This window comes from Lampris incognitus, chromosome 6 (assembly GCF_029633865.1).
Source record: "Lampris incognitus isolate fLamInc1 chromosome 6, fLamInc1.hap2, whole genome shotgun sequence".
Classification (NCBI taxonomy): domain Eukaryota; kingdom Metazoa; phylum Chordata; class Actinopteri; order Lampriformes; family Lampridae; genus Lampris; species Lampris incognitus.
In genome coordinates this window covers 232,820-250,171 of record NC_079216.1, presented here as the reverse complement: position 1 = coordinate 250,171, position 17,352 = coordinate 232,820, and the positions used below count along the sequence as shown (strand labels likewise).

Below are 17,352 nucleotides of genomic sequence, written 5' to 3'. Positions count from 1 at the left end.
ACACAGTGACGGTGCTGCTGTCGTCTGGCTCGTGGAGCGGTCGCTGCTCAAAATGTGGGTATTATACTCGCGGCTCATATTTAAGTTCCGTCCGTTGCATTAAGACTTGGAGTTGTCGTCCCGGTCCTATCGTTGGCTGTTTTGAGTTCCACAAGTAAAACTGGGCGTGCGCTGAGATCACTCAGCTCCGTTGAAGAAAGCCTTGACATCCGTGGCCGGTAGTACCGCTGGGTCTTTCCCTCGTCTCCCTCCTGTGTTGCTCCACTTGCAGCGGGATAGCTCCGTCTCCATCTGTTCCCGTTCGTCCACCCGGACCTGGATATTGAACTCCTGAAGTTTCTGGAGAGCATCGTTAGCGTCGGGTAGGTCTTCTCACCAGACTCTGTGAACATTTTGAGCTGTGCCGGATACATGCGTTTGGCTTTGATGTTTTGCTGCTTTAGTTGTTTGATTACGTCCCGTACCTTTGCTCTCTTCTTTTGTAACTCTGGGGAGTAGTCGTGGTCAAAATATATCAGTTTAGCTTTGTAGAGGATCTACTTTTGACTCCATGCTTGTCTTAGGATCGCGTCTTTCACCGAATAGTCCACAAACTAAACAATTATGGACCTCGGGGGAGCTGTGTGGTTTCTTGGTTTGGTTGTTAGAGAGAATGCACTTCGGGCATTCCTTGAACCAATGCCCGATTACTCGATTCTAGATGCTGGGTCATCTAGAATAGAGTAAGTGTATGTGTGTGTTTGTGTGTGTGTGTGTGTGTGTGTGTGTTTGTGCGCGTGGCCGTCCGTCTCACGGTCATCCATGCATATGCATTCCATACGCTTCTTCTTCTTCTTCTTCTTCTTCTTCTTCTTCTTCTTCTTCTTCTTCTTCTTCTTATTATTATTATTATTATTATTGGTCACTCTTATTATTCTAATAAACATGTTGAAACAGATACAGTGATGTTCGTAATCTGGTTTATTTAAAATAAAAATCTCTGGCTAGAGAAAATTCTGATTGACTTGTAGCTTTAAAATTTAGTAGCCATATTGGCCACTGATCCAAAAAGTTCATGTCAAGCCCTGTACATACGTGTTTAGTTTTCCTACTTTGTAAAGTATATAAACCGAAGGTGTAACCCTTATTATTATTATTATTATTATTATTATTATTGTTGTTGTTGTTGTTGTTGTTCCTCTTTTACATCCTGTAGAGCCGGGTCCAAACTATGGACCTGAGGCACTATAGGGCAGATGTCACTTGATTGACAGTACTCGTAATATGTGGGCTGTTCTGAGGAGGCCGATCTTGTGGACTGCACTGATGTTGATGTTGCCTGGGATACAGTTGGTGAACTTTTCCATTCCCTTCTTCATGAGTCCTAGAGCTCCAATGACCACTGGTGTTGTTACGGTCTTCATTCCCCACATCCTATTGATTTCAATCTCCAGGTCTTTGTACTTGGTCAGCTTCTCTGTGACTTTCACTGGGGTGGATTTTTTTTATTATTGTTATTATTATTATTATTATTGTCTTTATTATTATTAGGCTGTTTTCCCCTGCTTCATTCATCACATAAGTATTGTACATCTGATGTGGTGCTGGTTCTATGTGCATTCAGGTGGATATGTATGCTGGGGATATAATATGTTAGCAGAAAAATAAAGTCCTGCGTTAATTACTCATAAAATCTGATCTTCATCTAAATCACAACAGACAAAAACGATTTACTTAAACTAATGATTACATTTTGCTGATATAGCGAACATATCATCTAAACATTAGAACAAGTTGAAAAAAGCAAGTGAACCATTTTCAGTTCCTTGATATTTTTTGCATGAACAGCCGTCTTCAGGTAATGACACAGCATTTCATTTAGCTGAGGTCTGGACTCTGCCAGTCCAGGTCTGCTCATGGCATTCTGTTGCTGATCTACTCCTGTGTTTCAGGTCATGGTCTTGTTGCACCACCACATTTCTGTTGGGCTTCAGGTGTCTGACTGCTACTGTCCTGTTATTCTTCTCTAAAATGTCTTGATACAACTTTGAATTCATTGTTCCCTCCATGACTGCAAACTGTCCAGGCCCTAGGGCAGAACCATGATGCTCCCTCCATGTTTCACAGTTTGGATGAGATTTTTGGTGTTGGTATGCAGTGCTCTTTTACCTCAGACTATTAATTTGTGTGGGCGGCACGGTGGCACAGGGGTTAGCGCGGTCGCCTGTGGCGGAGCCAGAGCAGGGGCATGGGGGCGGTCGCCCCAGGGCCCACAAGGTCGGGGGGCCCCGTTTGGTGCTCTGTTGCCGAGTTTACGAGCGTCCGTGAACGCACCAGGTCTCGGGACTCTGACGCATTCAGTGACACACTCGTAAAGTCAGCTAATGATAAAAAATACAGTGCAGTACGGGGCCCCTATACATAGATATTAACGGCCCCTATAAAGGCTATAGCCTTTTTTACGACTATTCATGAATGCATCGGAGCTGTGATCCAGCTGTGATTGGTTGTGAGGTATAACTGCATCACACTGCCAGAAGGGGGAGTGAGTAAGCATTTTTACACTTGACAGAACTGGACAGTTTTATGAATGAATTTGAAGGAACTTCAAAATGGAGAAGAAAAAACATGAATCAGGCTCATTCAAACGCAAGAAGCAAGAAAGTAAGAAGAAGCTAATTGCATCGTGTTGTCCTCTTACAAATTATTTTTCATCTCAGTCAGCCGCGACCTGTCAGGACAACTGCGAAGATCGGGGGGATCTGACAACTGACGACGAGGCTAGCAACAGCAGTAATGTTAGCATTAGCAGCACTGTCATGAAAGACCAGAGGACCAGCAACGACCCCGCCCAAACACAACACCAACGTTGTCGTTACAGCCCGGAGAGCCGCCAGCATCAGAGGACAGTAACGTTAGTGCTTCCAGTAGCAGCGATGGCAGCAATAGTTGATACATACAATCCAATTTGGATTGTAGGTATCAACTATTTTACAGCTGTGAATTTTAAAATGACGTCATCAGAAGGGCCCCTCGAGAATGCTCGGCACCCTCCGTGCTGAGAGTCTAGCTCCGCCCCTGGCGGTCGCCTCACAGCAAGAAGGCCCTGGGTTCGAACCCCGTGGTAGTCCAACCTTGGGGCCCATCCCATGTCATCCTCTATGTGGTGTTTGCATGTTCTCCCCGTGTCTGTGTGGGTTTCCTTCGGGTGCCCCGGTTTCCTCCCACAGTCCAAAGACATGTAAGTCAGATGACTCGGCCGTACTAAAATGGACTGGTGGCTTGTCCAGGGTGTCGCCCCGCCTGCTTCCGAGTGACTGCTAGGATAGGCTCCAGCACCCCTGTGACTCGACTTCAGATAAGCGGCTTGAATAATTGATGGATGGATGGATTGCTTGGTGTGTTTCTGACAAAAAGGTCAACTTTTGTGTCATTTGACCACTGACCACTGCCCAAGAAGGATTGCAGAACATCTAAACTTGAGATGTGCAGCAATATTATTTTGAGAGCACTGGTTTCCTCCTTGGTGTCCTCCCATGAAGACCATTCTTGAACCGTTTTTTTTTAATTTATTTTTTTATAGTACACACATAAGTCCCCTTTCATATACACATGAACAGCAACTTTGGCAAGATCAAGAGATTTTTGGAGGTCTACTGGTGTTGCCCTAGGCTTCTTTCACCTTCTCTCAAGTCCTTCAACATTGCACGCTGTGCTCTTGCCGTGCTCTTTGCAGGACGTCCTCTCCTAGGGAGAGTAGCAACAGTACTTCATGTTCTCCATTTTAGACAATTAGTCTCACTGTTGATTGATGAACACCCAGGCCTTTAGGCAAGCCAAGGCAAGTTGATTTATATAGCACATTTCATATAGAAAGGGAGTTCAAAGTGCTTTATGAACTGAATAAAAGTAGAAGGTAAAGAGTTAAAAAAATTATAGAATGATAAAAATATAGCAGAGTTAAAGTGATTATTTAGTGAAATGCAGAGGTGCAAATGAAAGCTTTTAACCTGGATTTAAATGAACTCACGTTTGGGGCAAATGTAATCCCTTCAGGTAGTTCGTTCCAAATGTGAGCTGCATTATGACTGAATGCTGCCTCACCATGTTTGGTTTTTACTCTGGGAACTACAAGAAGATCAGCCTCAGAGGACCTGAGAGGTCTAGAAGGTTCATATTCTAAAAGTGATGAGCCATCCCAAGATTTATAAGCAACAGCAGTATTTTGAAATGGATTCTCTGATTCACTGGAAGCCAGTGTGAAGGGATCTGGGAACTGAAGTTCGGTCTTCTTAGTCCTTGTCATAACTCCAGCAGCAGCGTTCTGTATGAGTTGTGAGCATTTCATAGCTTTTTGGGAGACCAAAACAAGACCATTACAATAGTCTAATATACTAGAAACAAAGGCATTGATCATTTTTTTCTTTTCAGATATGTTTCCTCTTGTTATTATTATTGCTTTGTTTTTAAGAAGGTGATAAGCAGACATTTTTACTGTCTCTATATGGTTGTTAAAATTTTGTTCCAAGTCTATAACTGCAACCAGATTTCTGGCTTGTAATCTTGATTGACAAGGATTTGGGGTGAGCAATAACTTTCAACCTCCCTTTCTTAGGGCCAAAGGACAATGGTCTTTAGAAATGCTTTTCTAGCCTTTCCAGCTTGTTGCATCTCTACAATTCTTCTATGGTCCTCTTTTGTTTTGTTTTTTTAATTTTCCCCCTTTTGCTCCCCAATTGTATCTGGCCAATTACCCCACTCTTCCGAGCTGTCCTGGTCACTGCTCCACCCCCTCTGCTGATCCGGGGAGGGCTGCAGACTAGCACATGTCTCCTCTGATACATGTGGAGTCACCAGCCGCTTCTTTTCACCTGACAGTGAGGAGTTTCACCAGGGGGATGTACCGCATGGGAGGATCACACTATTCTCCCCAGTTCCCCCGAACAGGTGCTCCAATCAACCAGAGGAGGCGCTAGTGCAGTGACCAGGACACATACCCACCATCCGGCTTCCCGCCCGCAGATATGGCCATTTATGTCAGTAGGGATGCCCGACCAAGCCAGAGGTAACACAGGGATTTGAACTGGCGATCCCCATGTTGGTAGGCAACAGAATAGACCGCCACGCTACATGGATGCCCCCTCTTGATTCTCTTTTGATTGGGGCATGGTTCACATGAACAGATTTTTCTTGAAAAGGGAAAACTGACAGTAATCACACTTTGTGTTCCTGTTTTACAGGGCGGGGATCCTCCAGCCCACACCTCCAGTCCCATCCCACTGGCTGGAGTAACTGACTCCAGTTAGCTTGTGGAAGTCATTCACCTAGACATTCACCTACCTTTTGCGTCCTGTGTTTAAATGATGTATTCAGTATTGACAAGAAGAGGTACCAATTGTTGTTTTGTATTATTCCACACAGATTGTGATATTGTGATAAGAGCACACCACATTTTATGAATATCTAATGCAGAAACCAAGGTAACTCCAAACGGTTCACACACATCTTCTTGCAAATGTATGTGACTAAATACGGGTAAATGGGTAAATGCACTTAATAAGAAATGTGTATGCAAGCAAAATGTAAACAAAAACTTGATCACAGAAAACATTTTGTGATATATAGGATTTTATATTTAAATGTGACATTTCTGTTCAGTGTCTCTTAATTGCAGTTCAGGAATATGCATATGCACTTATTGATGGAGATATAGCTTGTGTCACTCTCTTACCCTCTGGCTCTTCATCAGCCTGGTCCATTTCCAGTTTGGTTAGAAGACTGACAAACCATTCAAAGGACTTCTGGTCTCTATTGATCCAGATGAAGTCCACCTGCAGAATCCAACACAGCATCAAAGTAGGACAGCATAGTGTTCACAGAAAAAAAAATCCTGTGATCTCCCATTTTTTAGAGAAAACCAGATTTTTAGCAACACCCTACTTTTAACCCCACTTAAACCATCTCAGTGCCATTAGTATATCGGAATTAATTTCTGGTGTCATGCAACTGAAAACAAGGTGTGTATTCTTACTTTACGTAACTTCATCTCACTGTCTTTAATGTTTTCACACCAGGAGTAGTGGCAGTTGGGGCAATTTTGCTTCCTTCTGCGATACCTGTGCAAGAAGGAAGAGTCATCACAGTTTTACACTTTCTCAGAAAAGCTGACTGATTGTTTTTGCTGGGGTCTGTATGTTATTGTATCCTACCGGTACATGATGCTCTGAAGAATGGAGGCAAACGGTGTGATCCCAATGCCTGCCCCTATCAGCACAGCATGCTCGGAAGCAAAGATCTGTCTTGTTGGGGTGCCATATGGTCCATCTACATAGCACTGACATAACACAAATTCTCATTTATCATTACTGTCCTTCCACAACATGGGAGGACAACAACCCTAACCTTACCATAACCCTACTGAAGGACAACAACCCTAACCTTACCATAACCTTACTGAAGGACAACAACCCTAACCTTACCATAACCCTACTGAAGGACAACAGCCCTAAACTTACCATAACCCTACTGAAGGACAACAGCCCTAACCTTATCATAACCTTACTGAAGGACAACAGCCTTAACCTTACCATAACCCTACTGAAGGACAACAGTCCTAACCTTACCATAACCCTACTGAAGGACAACAGCCCTAACCTTACCATAACCTTACTGAAGGACAACAGCCTTAACCTTACCATAACCCTACTGAAGGACAACAGCCTTAACCTTACCATAACCCTACTGAAGGACAACAGTCCTAACCTTACCATAACCCTACTGAAGGACAACATCCCTAACTGTACCATAACCTTACTGAAGGACAACAACCCTAACCTCACTGTAACCTTACTGAAGGACAACAACCCTACCCTTACCATAACCTTACTGAAGGACAACCCTAACCTTACCATAACCATACCGAAGAACAACAACCCTAACCATACCATAACTTTACTGAAGGACAACAACCCTAACCTTACCATAACCTTACTGAAGGAAAACAACCCTGACCTTACCGAAGGACAATAACCCTAACCTTACCATAAACTTACTGAAGGACAACAACCCTACACTTACCACAACCTTACTATAATGTTACTGAAGGAAAACAACCCTAACCTTACCATAACCTTACTGAAGGAAAACAACCCTAAACTTACCATAACCTTACCGAAGGACAATAACCCTAACCTTACCATAACCTTACCGAAGGACAGCAACCCTAACCTTACCATAAACTTACTGAAGGACAACAACCCTACACTTACCACAACGTTACTGAAGGAAAACAACCCTAACCTTACCATAACCTTACTGAAGGAAAACAACCCTAACCTTACCATAACCTGACTGAAGGACAACAACCCTACCCTTACCATAAATTTACTGAAGGACAACAACCCTAACCTTACCATAAACTTATTGAACGACAACAACCGTACGGAGCGTGTCACGCTTGATAGGCTTAAACCAGCGCACAGGGTGGCAGGCGAAGTTGTGTTTCCAGCCCAGGTTCCCCATCGGGGTCGCCCTCCTTCCAGGACCCTGGCAGTGTCTTTTACAGGTTCAGCATTCTGCTTCTCAGCCGGCATTGGACTGTGTTTCACCTACTGTTTCTGCTGAGGGACGGTGCAGCCATTATGGCACGCTGCTTAAGCCTCCAGTGAGACACTGATTTTCTTTCCAGGAGGCCCTTCTGGGTGTTCGGGGGGGGGGGGGGCTGTGTGGCAGACACTAGAGGCTATGCCTCTCAGCCAGCAGGGCTGTGAGCTGGGGGCGTGGTTTACATTCCCGGGCTCTCTGGTTCAAGGTTGTTCCTGTTGTAGTTTGGTTTTTGGAGCTGAGGAATAAAGTTCAAACTCGCCTTCGTCTCCTGTGTTTTTCCTCATCCTGCCATAACCTTACTGAACGACAACAACCCTAACTTTACCATAACCTTACTGAAGGAAAACAACCCTAACCTTACCGAAGGACAATAACCCTAACCTTACCATAACCTTACTGAAGGACAACAACCCTAACATTACCATATCCTTACTGAAGGACAACAACCCTAACCATACCATAACCTTACTAAAGGACAACAACCCTAACCTTACCATAACCTTACCGAAGGACAGCAACCCTAACCTTTCCATAACCTTACTGAAGGACAACAACCCTAACCTTACTATAACCTTACCGAAGGACAGCAACCCTAACCTTACCATAACCTTACCGAAGGACAGCTACCCTAACCTTACCATAACCTTACTGAAGGACAACAACCCTAACCTTAACAAAGCCTTACTGAAGGACAACAACCCTAACTGTACCATAACCTTACTGAAGGACAACAACCCTAACCATACCATAACCTTACTGAAGGACCATAACCTTACCATAACCTTACTGACGGAGAACAGCCTTACTGAAGGAGAACAACCCTAACCTTACCATAACCTTACTGAAGGAGAAAAACCCTAACCTTACCATAACCTTACTGAAGGACAACAACCCTAACCTAACCATAACCTTACCGAAGGAAAAAAACCTAGCCCTAAACAAACGCACAGTCCAGATGTCTTAATCATTACACTTTGTTTTTCCTACTTGTAATCAACCTGTGTTGTGATTAATATATTTTTCTGAAAAAAACAAGCAAACATCAACTTACCTTAATGTTACAGAACTTGGGGTTCTCACCCAACCTGGTGGAAATCTGCGATTTAAAAAGGCATCAGTTCAAAAAGACAGTAAGAGCTGTGGAGTAGTTGCATTTTGTTTTATCTATTTAGTAGAGTCAAGATACATTTGGCTGAAAGGTTAATGTACTGAATATGTACTGTATATGTATATGTACTGTATATGTATAGGTACTGTATATGTATATTTACTGTATATGTAGTGTATATGTACTGTATGCGTACTATATATGCACTGTATATGTACAGTATATGTACGGTGTATGTAAACTTGGCACAAAAAGTAAGGAAATTTGTGTTTGGTAGATTATTTCCTTGTTGTAACAATGCTTCTTGGCAATAAATCTTACATCAGGCACCTGATTGTCAGCACCTGGGGTACCAGAAGCTGAAAACAAGAGTCAATAGCAACAGCAAAATAAGCTGTTTGGCATTGGCAGAGAAGATTTGGCAAATTTTTCATGGGCACAACCCACATACTCAGCTCTGCTGCTCATCCCACAAATGCATGTTCCTTACAAATGTGGCACCATTTAAAAGGGAAATAAACAGGCTTTCCAATGGTATATGATTTATCTCAAAGAAGCATTGTTACAACAAAGAAATAATCTACCAAACAAAAATGTCCTTACTTTTTGTGCTAAGTATATATGGATAAGTACTGTATATGTATATGTACTTTAATTGAGGGGCCGATGAATGAAGAAAACGAGAGAGAGAGAGAGAGAGAGAGAGAGAGAGAGAGAGAGAGAGAGAGAGAGAGAGAGAGAGAGAGAGAGAGAGAGAGAAGGTTGGATGATGTGGGGATAGTGAATCAGGAAGTGCAGTGGATTAGCAAGGAGGAAGTGAGGGCAGCTATGAAGAGGATGAAGAGTGGAAAGGCAGTTGGTCCTGATGACATACCTGTGGAGGCATGGAGATGTTTAGGAGAGATGGCAGTGGGGTTTTTAACTAGATTGTTTAACATAATCTTGGAAAGTGAGAGGATGCCTGAGGAGTGAAGAAGAAGCATACTGATACCGGTTTTCAAGAATAAGGGTGATGTGCAGAACTGTAGCAACTCACTCACTCACTCACTCACTCACTCATCCAGCGTCGTCCTTGTGGGCGTTAGCTGCTCACGCTGCCTGCCTGATGATGTTGCCCCAGCTGTCCCTGTCTCTTGTGCTGAAAGTTTCAGCCATAGGGTGTCCTGTCCATTCTTTTAGATTGTCCATATACTTCATCCTGGGGCGGCCACGTCCTTGTTTACTCTCCATTTTCCCTTGTATGATGTCTCTTGTGAGAGAGCATTTTTTGTTACGGCTAGAATGCCCAAAGAAGCTCATCTTTCTTTTAACAATGGCACCATATAGTTCTCGTTTGACACCAAGCTTTTGTAGGATGCTTGGTTCTTTTCTCTCGCCAGTTGATGTTTAAGAGTCTTTGGTAGAACCACGTTTCAGCAGATTGTATTCTATCTTTATCTTTTTGTCTCAATGTCCAGTCTTCTGCCCCATATGTCACAGTAGGCCATATTATTGCCTTTAGAGATTTTATTTTTAGTTGGATAGGTCTTTGTCTTTCCAGATATTTTTCAGTTCGATCATTTTTGTTTTTGCAATGGCAATACGTGTTTGGATACCTGAACAGTAGTCATCATGAGATTTTAAGGAACCAGGTATTTGAAGTGTTCAACTCTTTCAAGTTCTTCGCCTTCTATTTTGATGGGTTGGTATGTGCCTTTCCCAATGTGCATTACTTTGGTGTTTTTTGCATTTAATTTCATATTCTTTAGCTTGCCTTTGTTGTTTATGTTGTCGAGGAGGTTTGTTATTTCTTGATGGTTGTTTCCACAGAGAGCTGTGTCGTCTGCGTGTCTCGGGCTTGATATTTTCCTGCCTCCAACTTTGATTCCTGAATTCTCAGCTTCTGCTTCTCTCATGATCTATTCAGTGTCGATACTGAAGAGATGAGGAGAGAGGATGCATCCTTGATGAACGCCTTTTTGAATTTTGAAGGGGCTTGTGTGGTTGTTGTTCCAACGGATAACAGTTTCTTGGTCTTTGTATAGCGATGCTATGAGTGATATGAGGTGAGGTGGAAAGCCCATATTCTCCACTGTGTCAAAGAGTTTTGCATGACTTACATTATCAAAAGTCTTACTGTAGTCTATGAAAACTATGTACCCCTCTTTTTCATTGTATTTGTTAATCTTCTCAATGAGGACTTGTAATGCACATATCATGTCAGCTGTTCCTCTTCCGGCTCTGAAACCAGCTTGTTCTTCTGCAATTTCAGTCTCTATTTTGCTCTTCAGTCTGTTTAAAATGGTGTAAAGCAAAATTTTGCATGTGTGGCTAATAAGAGCTATGGTCCGGTAATTAGAGCATTCCTTTGGGTCGCCGGATTTGTAGAGCATGATAAATTCTTGCTTTTTCCATTCTTGTGGCCACTCTGGTTTTTGCCAAATCTTGGTGCATAGCAGGTGGATGGCCTGTTTTCCTAAGTTTCCAGAATGTATAATTAGTTCAGCAGGTATGTTGTCTAAACCTGGTGATTTGCCTGCTTTAAGGTGTTTTATAGCATCCTCAATTTCATTCATAAGTGGCGGAGGTTCAAGATCTATTTTTACTTCTGCTATGATTGGGCTAACTTCATTTTGCAGGAGGCAAAAAGCTCTTCTCCATATTCTTTCCATTTATTCATGACTTTTTCATTTTCATTTATAGTGTAGCAACTACAGAGGTATAAAGTTGATCAGCCACAGCATGAAGATATGGGAAAGAGAAGTAGAAGCTAGGTTCAGAGGAGAGGTGATGATCAGCGAGCAGCAGTATGGTTTCATGCCATGAAAGAGCACCACAGATGTGATGTTTGCTTTGAGAATGTTGATGGAGAAGTATAGAGAAGGCCAGAAGGAGTTACATTGTGTCTTTGTAGATTTAGAGAAAGCATATGACAGGGTGCCAAGAGAGGAGGTGTGGTATTGTATGAGGAAGTCGGGAGTTATAGAGAAGTACATAGGAGTGGTGCAGGATATGTATGAGGGAAGTGTGAAATGATGAGGTGTGTGGTTGGAATGACAGATGGGTTCAAGGTGGAGGTGGGATTACATCAAGGATCGGCTCTGAGCCCTTTCTTGTTTGCAATGGTGATGGACAGGTTGACAGACAAGATCAGGCAGGAGTCTCCATGGACGATGATGTTTGCGGATGACATTGTGTTTTGTAGCGAGAGTAGGGTGCAGGTTGAGGAGAGCCTGGAGAGGTGGAGGTATGCACTGGAGAGAAGAGGAATGAAAGTCAGTAGGAGCAAGACAGAATACCTATGCATGAGTGAGAGGGAGGACAGTGGAATGGTGAGGATGCAAGAGTAGAGGTGACGAAGGCATATGAGTTTAAATACTTGGGGTTAACTGTCCAAAGTAATGGGGAGTGCAGAAGAGAAGTGAAGAAGAGAGTGCAGGCAGGATGGAGTGGGTGAAGAAGAGAGTCTGGAGTGATTTGTGACAGAAGGGTACCAGCAAGAGTTAAAGGGAAGGATTACAAGATGGTTGTGAGATCAGCTATGTTATATGGTTTGGAGACAGTGGCACTGATGAAAAGACAGGAGGTGGAGCTGGAGGTGGCAGAGATGAAGATGCTAAGATTTTCAATGGGAGTGATGAAGAAGGACATGATTAGGAACGAGTATATTAGAGGGACCGCTCAGGTTGGACAGTTTGGAGACAAAGCAAGAGAGACAAGATGGAGATGGCTTGGACATGTGTGGAGGAGAGATGCTGGGTATATTGGGAGAAGAATGCTGAATATGGAGGTGCCAGGGAAGAGGAGAAGAGGAAGGTTTATGGATGTGGTGAGGGAGGACATGCAGATGGCTGGTGTGACAGAGGAAGATGCAGAGGACAGGAAGAAATAGAAATGGATGATCCGCTGTGGCGCCCCCTAACAGGAGCAGCCAAAAGTAGTAGTAGTAGATGTATATGTAGTGTATATGTAGTGTATGTGTAGCATATATATACTGTATATTTACTTTATATGTATATGTACTGTATATACACCATGTGTACTGTACATGCACTGTATAGTCACTGTATGTATACGTACTGTATATGTACTGTACATGGAGATTGCAGTGAAATAGCTAGGAAAACAAAACAAAACAAATCATAATATTAATTTGACTGCAGCATCCCATGAGTTACCTCTCGGATGGGAGGCCCGTCTCCTCTCTCTGCTTGTCCCAGTGGGTCTGGGAGGGGCTCCTGGGCTTCTACTCCTAAGGAAGGAGGAGGTCTGGAGCCATTGTGGCGGTACATTGTTAGTTCAATGGCCTTGTCTTCATTGGATGCCACTGTTCCGTTACAGTTTGTTGACCTAAACAAGTCCTCCTGACAGAAATGTACATAGATGACTTATTAGGCAGATATAAAATTATACAGTATTGATATTTACAATTTTACTTTCTCATAGCACATACTTTTATCCACAGCACCTTACAAGAGAGTCAGCACATACAGTGGGGAGAACAAGTATTTGATACACTGCCAATTCTGCAGGTTTTCCCACTTACAAAGCATGTAGAGGCCTGTAATTTTTATCATAGGTACACTTCAACTGTGAGAGACGGAATCTAAAACAAAAATCCAGAAAATCACATTGTATGATTTTTAAGTAATTACTTTGCTTTTTATTGCATGACATAAGTATTTGATACATCAGAAAAACAGAACTTAATATTTGGTAAAGAAACCTTTGTTTGCAATTACAGAGATCAGACATTTCCTGTAGTTCTTGACCAGGATTGCACACACTGCAGCAGGGATTTTGGCCCACTCCTCCATACAGATCTTCTCCAGATCCTTCAGATTTCGGGGCTGGCGCTGGGCAACACGGACTTTCATCTCCCTCCAAAGATTTTCTATTGGGTTCAGGTCTGGAGACTGGCTAGGCCACTCCAGGACCTTGAGATGCTTCTTACGGAGCCACTCCTTAGTTGCCCTGGCTGTGTGTTTCGGGTCGTTGTCATGCTGGAAGACCCAGCCACGACCCATCTTCAATGCTCTTATTGAGGGAAGGAGGTTGTTGGCCAAGATCTTGCGATATATGGCCCCATCCATCCTCCCCTCAATACGGTGCAGTCGACCTGTCCCCTTTGCAGAAAAGCATCCCCAAAGAATGATGTTGCCACCTCCATGCTTCACGGTTGGGATAGTGTTCTTGGGGTTGTACTCATCCTTCTTCTTCCTCCAAACACGGCGAGTGGAGTTTATACCAAAAAGCTCTATTTTGGTCTCATCAGACCACATGACCTTCTCTCATTCCTCCTCTGGGTTTTGGATTTTAATCCATGACGGCGTCATGTGTTACTAATGGTTTTCTTTGAGACTGTGGTCCCAGCTCTCTTCAGGTCATTGACCAGGTCCTGCTGTGTAGTTCTGGGCTGATCCCTCACCTTTCTCATGATCATTGATGCCCCACGAGGTGAGATCTTGCATGGAGCCCCAGACCGAGGGAGATTGGCCGTCATCTTGAACTTCTTCCATTTTCTAATAATTGCGCCAACAGTTGTTGCCTTCTCACCAAGCTGCTTGCCTATTGTCCTGTAGCCCATCCCAGCCTTGAGCAGGTCTACAATTTTGTCCCTGATGTCCTTAGACAGCTCTCTGGTCTTGGCCATTGTGGAGAGGTTGGAGTCTGATTGATTGAGTGTGTGGACAGGTGTCTTTTATACAGGTAACGAGTTAAAACAGGTGCAGTTAATACAGGTAATGAGTGGAGAACAGGAGGGCTTCTTAAAGAAAAACTTACAGGTCTGTGAGAGCCGGAATTCTTACTGGTTGGTAGGTGATCAAATACTTATTTCATGCAATAAAATGCAAATTAAATATTTAAAAATCATACAATGTGATTTTCTGGATTTTTGTTTTAGATTCTGTCTCTCACAGTTGAACTGTACCTATGATAAAAATTACAGACCTCTACATGCTTTGTAAGTGGGAAAACCTGCAAAATTGTCAGTGTATCAAATACTTGTTCTCCCCACTGTAGCAGACAGCTCAGAGCACTAAATACTCGTCATATCAGAGCCAAGACTACATTTCATGTCAACTGCATTAGTGTAAGTGTGTAACAGCTAGATCATGCACAGTGATGAAATAACAGGGATTCCAGTTACACATTAGCTGGACAATGCCATACATCAATGTCATAGTCACATATTCAACAGCGCATGTTATGTCTGTGCTCGTAGCTATGATACCTAACTTTGTTTCACTCATGAACTCAAGGCACTTTCTGTCAAACCTCACCTTCTCTTGCTACTGTACAACAGTATAACTCCACCCATACTACTTTACTGCTCCACCTTCTCTTGATACTGTACAACAGTATAACTCCGCCCATGCTACTTTACTGCTCCACCTTCTCATGATACTGTACAACAGTATAACTCCGCCCATACTACTTTACTGCTCCACCTTCTCTTGCTACTGTACAACAGTATAACTCCGCCCATACTACTTTACTGCTCCACCTTCTCTTGATACTGTACAATAGTATAATTCCGCCCATGCTACTTTACTGCTCCACCTTCTCTTGATACTGTACAACAGTATAACTCCACCCATGCTACTTTACTGCTCCACCTTCTCTTGCTACTGTACAACAGTATAACTCCACCCATGCTACTTTACTACTCCACCTGTTTCTTCACCATTTTAACATTCACCAATAGGAACCGGCTCATCCACATCTTGCACAGTGCATCCAAAATCCTTGGTTTTCCCACCCCCCCAACCTATGTAGCAGACCTCAGTAGCAAAGCCATGATACACAGAGCACTAACCATACCTCAGGATCCCACTCACCCCCCAACCTACGTAACAGACCTCAGTAGCAAAGCCATGATACACAGAGCACTAACCATACCTCAGGATCCCACTCACCCCCCAACCTACGTAGCAGACCTCAGTAGCAAAGCCATGATACACAGAGCACTAACCATACCTCAGGATCCCACTCACCCCTCAACCTACGTAGCAGACCTCAGTAGCAAAGCCATGATACGCAGAGCACTAACCATACCTCGGGATCCCACTCACTCCACAATCTACGTAGCAGACCTCAGTAGCAAAGCCATGATATGCAGAGCACTAAGTAATATGTTTGAAGGATCACACCTTGACACAGTATCAGCATCAACGCCACGTCTGTTTACCCTGCATTTCAAAAAACTCTTACATTAGACTCAACCAATCAATTCAAGAACAACCATATAGGCATCACATAACGACTGCAGCACAATAGAACAGTGCTAACCCAAATGCAGCACTGATGACCCAATGTGCAGACATAACACTAACCATACCTCAGGATCCCACTCACCCACCCCCACCCCCAACCTACGTAGCAGACCTCAGTAGCAAAGCTATGATAGGTAGAGCACTAACCATACCTCAGGATCCCACTCACCCCCAAACCCATTCTTCACATAGCTTCCATGTGGTGGCAGTTACAGGTCCCTCACCTGGAGATGGGCCCACTTTAAATGGAGCCTTGTTCCTTTTGCCATGGAAGTTCTAAACTCACTGGACTTCTAAACTCTTGTATTAATGTCTTGTTGTCTCCCTGTTTCTATGTATGTTGTGTATGTCTGTGTTCATGATGATACAATATGTAGTACAATGAGCAAACACAGTATTAACTACATGTTACTAATGTGCTACAAACCATGTTGTGTATGTCTGTGTTCATGATGATACAATATGTAGTACAATGAGCAAACACAATATTAACTACATGTTACTAATGTACTATATACCATGTTGTGTATGTCTGTGTTCATGATGATACAATATGTAATACAATGAGCAAACACAATATTAACTACATGTTACTAATGTGCTATATACCATGTTGCGTATGTCTGTGTACATGATGATACAATATGTAGTACAATGAGCAAACAGTATTAACTACATGTTACTAATGTGGTATATACCATGTTGTGTATGTCTGTGTTCATGATGATACAATATGTAGTACAATGAGCAAACACAGTATAAACTACATGTTACTAATGTGCTATATACCATGTTGTGTATGTCTGTGTTCATGATGATACAATATGTAGTACAATGAGCAAACACAGTATAAACTACATGTTACTAATGTGCTATATACCATGTTGTGTATGTCTGTGTTCATGATGATACAATATGCAGTACAATGAGCAAACACAGTATTAACTACATGTTACTAATGTACTATATACCATGTTGTGTATGTCTGTGTTCATGATGATACAATATGTAGTACAATGAGCAAACACAGTATTAACTACATGTTACTAATGTACTATATACCATGTTGTGTATGTCTGTGTTCATGATGATACAATATGCAGTACAATGAGCAAACACAGTATTAACTACATGTTACTAACGTACTATATACCATGTTGTGTATGTCTGTGTTCATGATGATACAATATGTAGTACAATGAGCAAACACAGTATTAACTACATGTTACTAATGTACTATATACCATGTTGTGTATGTCTGTGTTCATGATGATACAATATGTAGTACAATGAGCAAACACAGTATTAACTACATGTTACTAATGTACTATATACCATGTTGTGTATGTCTGTGTTCATGATGATACAATATGTAGTACAATGAGCAAACACAGTATTAACTAC

The 17,352-nt window shown here is 42.6% G+C and overlaps 1 protein-coding gene across 1 annotated transcript in view; it reads right to left on the bottom strand.

Moving 5' to 3' along the window:
- The window catches only part of nox5 (NADPH oxidase, EF-hand calcium binding domain 5), a 93,701-nt gene that overhangs the window by 12,137 nt on the left and 64,212 nt on the right, over positions 1-17,352 (bottom strand). Inside the window, exons 11-15 of the mRNA XM_056282232.1 lie at positions 11,759-11,779; positions 8,636-8,659; positions 6,189-6,313; positions 6,011-6,095; positions 5,711-5,810 (exon numbers count right to left, since the gene is read on the bottom strand). Of these exons, the coding sequence (XP_056138207.1) occupies positions 5,711-5,810; positions 6,011-6,095; positions 6,189-6,313; positions 8,636-8,659; positions 11,759-11,779 (355 nt within the window). The remainder of the gene's footprint in view (positions 1-5,710; positions 5,811-6,010; positions 6,096-6,188; positions 6,314-8,635; positions 8,660-11,758; positions 11,780-17,352) is intronic.